We start from the raw sequence: 4,430 nt of genomic DNA, 5'->3' as shown, positions 1-4,430 counted from the left end.
TAAAGGGTAAAAACTCATTCAATTTTATGTCTTACAGGATTTATACTGAGTGCAATACTGTATAACAGTATTAATTCAACTGTGCACCTAAAAATTTACAGCCACTTTTGAAAGAGAGGTATCCTTGCTCTGGAATGTGTTACTGAATATGTTAAAGCTGTAATGAAACGCTTCTTCCAATCATGTGGTTATTAAATTAAAAAAATTAAAAAAATAAAAGATACAAAGTTTGGGCTGGAGAGATGTCTCAGCTGTTAAGAACACTGTTCTTGCAGAAGACCCGGGTTCGAATCCCTGCACCCACATGGCAGCTAACAACTGTCAGTAACTCCAGTTCCAGGGGATCTGACAGCCTCTTCTGTCCTCCGTGGGCACTGTACAACACGGGTGCACTTACGTGCAGGCAATATTTTATGTATAAACACATAAAATAAAAATAATAAAGAAAAAGTTTTAAAAAGATACAAGGTTTTAGTTGGAAGGAGTGAGTTGAAGAGATCTATCGTACATGGTGATTTCAGCTAAGAGCAATGTGCTATCTTCTTGAAAACTGTACGGTAGATTTTTAAGTACTGTCATTAGAAACTACGAAAAAGTATATGAGGTATGCATGTTATTCAGCTCCCTTTAACCATTCCATGACGCAGCCATAAAATGTCATGCTGTACACAACAAGTACATGCAATTTTATCTAACATTGTGTAAGTACATGCGTTTTAAGGAAACCTTACCTGGGAGCAATATCCAAGGCATTTATGATGGTCCCAGCGAGAGAGAAGCTGAGCGTTGAATTTGCAAGTGTCAGGAAAATCACAGTGCTGTAGAAGTTGAAGCTGAGGTAGAGCAGGCACATGCTGAAGGCCACAGGACAGAGAGCGCCTGGGGACAGAAGCAGGCCACAGGCTAGAGTTAGCACCGGGTGCTTCCTGAACGAGGGGCTGAACGGTCCCCTCGAATTTGCATGTCCTGCCTGTACCTTACCAAGTGCAGTGAAGATCTTCCGGACGGTGGCTATGCTGAAAATCTTCCTGGTCAGGAAGAAGTCGGACATCTGGCCTGCTAGGTTACCACAGATGTAGGCAAACAAATAGGGCAGGCTGGACAGCAGCCCATTCTGAGGAGGAAAAAGCTATGAGAGCATCTGATGACCAAGCAGCACCGGACAGTCACTTTTTCACCGAACTTCAGGAACTCATGTGGACTTTTTACCTAGTGGTAAAGCCTTTGCCTGGCATGTACAAGGTGCTGGCTTCAACTCCCAGTCAAATAAATATAAATAAATAAATAAATAAGTAAATAAACAAATAAATAAAAATGTGTCTTTTTATATATTAAAAAAACAACATACAAAACCATAACTGGTCTTGTCTGGTGTCACATGGTCCAATGTAGAGAGAAAAATAGTTCTGTGGTTGGTAATAATTGTCATAATCTTCTCTAGTATTTTTGTGTTTAATTTCATAGGACCTGAAAACACTGGATACAAGAGAAGATGGTGTCATCCCTGAGCAAAATGGTACATCTGATGCTAACAGTCGGTGACATTCACATGGTGTTGGTTCTAACCGGCCATGATTAATTCTCACAAGGACCCTTGTTTTCATCTAAGATGAAACTGAATCAGTAAGAGTTCAGATGAACTCAAGGCCGCGCTGGCTCCTAACCCCAAGGTGCTAGTATACTACGGGAGGCGCCAAAGTCATGAGCTCAGGCTCCATTACTAAGGGAGTCTGTTCTGGTTACTTTGGTATCAAATGACAGGCGTTTCCAAGCATTATTGATTCTCAGTATCAGATAAGATATTGGAGTTCTTTCAGAGCAAGACCCAATTCATGGAGTCATGGTCCAGGCCTCATGATCTTATTCCAAAAGAGAGGGTTGGTGAGAGCTGGGCTCAGTGGCAGGGACTCCATTCCCCACCGGGGACGGTGTGGCCAAGTCTTTTAGTTGTTGTTTGTTGTTGTGATTCTTTGGGTTTTGAAGGACAGAATCTCACATGTAGCCCAGGTTGGCTTCAAACTTACAGTAACTGGCCTGCCTTGGTCCCTAAGTGCTGAGATCAGAGGCATGTAACCACCATACCAGGCTTGTAACAAGTCTTTAGTAACATGCAAAAGCGCTCATGCAAGGGCAGGAGATAGAGCAGTTGTGGGAACATGGATACACATACATTATGGAGTTCTAGGCACTATTTATAAAAACAACCTTTTAGTGGGCAGAGTTCACGTATAGGAAACTATGTGCCTCTGCATGGAGAACACTAGCTAAGCAGGGTAGGAAGGCAGGCAGGGACTGTGGTCATGAAAGGTGAAAACGAGAGCATATGGTGCACTTACCTCTCTCACGTTGACATGAAGCACAGAGCTGATAAACATTGGACTGTATGTAACCAGCAGGGTGTTGGACCATATGAAAGCAGAGCAATTGAGAATGATAGCCCAGAGCGGAAGAGACGTGAGCATAGCTCTGATTGGCAGAGACTGCCTGCGTGAGCCGACCTGGAAATGCAACCCGGGATGGTTGAGAAGGAGGACCAGCTGGAACTTGTTTCATCTGGTGCAGAATCTAGGAGATGCACACATGAGGCCTGTGCTCTACCTGCTGGGTGAGGGAAGATGTGATGTGCTCTTTCTCAATGATGCTCATATATGGGTGGTCCTTGGGGTCATCATAAAACAGAACGAACCAGGAAAGACTCAGAACACAGCCCAAAGCACCTAGCAGAGAATCACAAGATACAAGGGAAGTTTCTACCTGTTGCTTGGAGCAGGTACATGTCAGAGCATCAGCCTGAGGATCTACATATTTCCTTTCCTTTCTGAAACTGTGGCAAGGCGAACATTACTGACAGTCTTCTTTGTGACCACAGCTGTAACTGTTATAATTGTTGCTGCAGACAATTGAGTCCTTCCTGTTGTTCTGATGCAGAGTCCCTCTGCTTACCTGGGCCGCTCTTATCTTTGCAGATTTGGAATGGGTTCTACATCAAAAGCATGACATGCTGCGCTGGCACAGAGCTAGACAACCATCCACTTGCAATCGTTGCTTGCTGCTGAGGATGAATTCAGGGGCTTGTGAGGGGCACTATTTCCTCATCGTGACTCTGCCTTTTGCTCACTATGGGAACTGAGTATTTTCTTGTGCTCCTCTGACCCACTCTGCCCCCCTCACCCTCCTTTGGCCATGAATGGCTATTTTGATGATAAGCATCAAAAGGCCCCCAGTCCTCTGCTTTCCCGTTGAACTCGGTCAATAGGGAGCCTGGGAAGGGACGAGAGGGAGAGCATTAGGAAGACTAGGCTATCCTGTTAAACACTACACATTTCTCTCCTGGATTACGATTGTTCCTTTGTGACTAGACAGGGGCCGGTCTGGAGGACTTCCTAATGTGCTCTGACAGCTGCTTCCTCACTTGCTCCCTTTGAGCCTAGGGATGATGGTGGGTCTTGTACTCTACCCTCAAATTATGCCTCTGTAATTCCACACCATCTCCCGTCTGTCTTTAAATAAATAAAAAATCACTTGCTAAACTAAATAAATCCCGCGTCTACCTTACATATGACTTTGGACACTGGTTTGAATGTGAAATGTTTTTGAACACTTTGCCTCCAGCTGGTGGCGAAGCTCTGAAAGGCTGTGGAAGCTTTAGGAAATGGAATCTTGTTGGGAGGAAGTTAGTCACTGGGGCACCTGGAGGTCTGATAGCCTGGCCCCACTTCCTGTCAGCTATTTCCTGGTTGTAGATTTCTGTTCTAGTCTGTTCTCCATTGCTGTGACAAATACTCTGACCAATACCCACTTGAGGAAGAAAGGGTTTATTTGGCTTACATCTCCCAGGTCACAGTTCATCAGGGAGCCCAAGGTAAGAACTCAGGTCAGGAACCTGGAGGCAGGAGCTGGAGCACAGGCCTTGGAGGAATGTTGCTTACTGGCTTGCCCCCCACCAACCCCCGTGCTCCGCTTGAGTTCTTATATAATACAGAACAATCTTACCAGAGGTGGCACCACCCACAGTGGACTGGGTCCTCCTGCATCACACAACAATCAAGAAAACACCTCACAGACACAAAAAAAAAAATAGATTGAACTCACTGAAGCAGAGAGCAGATGGGAAGTTAGAGTCCAGGGGTTAAAGGGATGCTTAGGAAGAGGCTGATTAAAAGAAACAGCACCCACATGGCGGCTACGAACCATCCTTATCCAGTTCCAGGGGAATCCAAAGCACAACACGGGTGCACTCACATACATGCAGACAATACACTCATACGCATAAAATAAAAATAATAAATAAAAATATTTTTTAAAAAATACAAAGTTTCACAGTAGGTCATACCAAGATCTAGACAGGCCAACTAGACTCCAGTGGATGAATTTGCACACAAAGGACATCTGGTACAAATGCTTGACTGGATAGGACTTAACATGTATAT

General features: G+C 44.4%; 2 protein-coding genes across 3 annotated transcripts in view; one reads left to right on the top strand and one right to left on the bottom strand.

The window, feature by feature from the left end:
- LOC103733126 (histone H2B type 1-A) overlaps positions 1-4,430 on the top strand; it is a 352,787-nt gene that overhangs the window by 68,953 nt on the left and 279,404 nt on the right. The gene's annotated exons all lie outside the window — the stretch shown is intronic.
- Slc17a1 (solute carrier family 17 member 1) overlaps positions 1-4,430 on the bottom strand; it is a 38,736-nt gene that overhangs the window by 19,678 nt on the left and 14,628 nt on the right. Inside the window, exons 7-10 of the mRNA XM_008831891.2 lie at positions 2,599-2,717; positions 2,337-2,498; positions 982-1,114; positions 732-879 (exon numbers count right to left, since the gene is read on the bottom strand). Of these exons, the coding sequence (XP_008830113.1) occupies positions 732-879; positions 982-1,114; positions 2,337-2,498; positions 2,599-2,717 (562 nt within the window). The remainder of the gene's footprint in view (positions 1-731; positions 880-981; positions 1,115-2,336; positions 2,499-2,598; positions 2,718-4,430) is intronic.

This window comes from Nannospalax galili, unplaced genomic scaffold, assembly GCF_000622305.1.
Source record: "Nannospalax galili isolate Female #2095 unplaced genomic scaffold, S.galili_v1.0 scaffold456, whole genome shotgun sequence".
In the NCBI taxonomy this organism is placed as follows: domain Eukaryota; kingdom Metazoa; phylum Chordata; class Mammalia; order Rodentia; family Spalacidae; genus Nannospalax; species Nannospalax galili.
The sequence above is the reverse complement of the archived record's forward strand: the minus strand, read 5'-3'. Positions and strand labels throughout refer to the sequence as shown.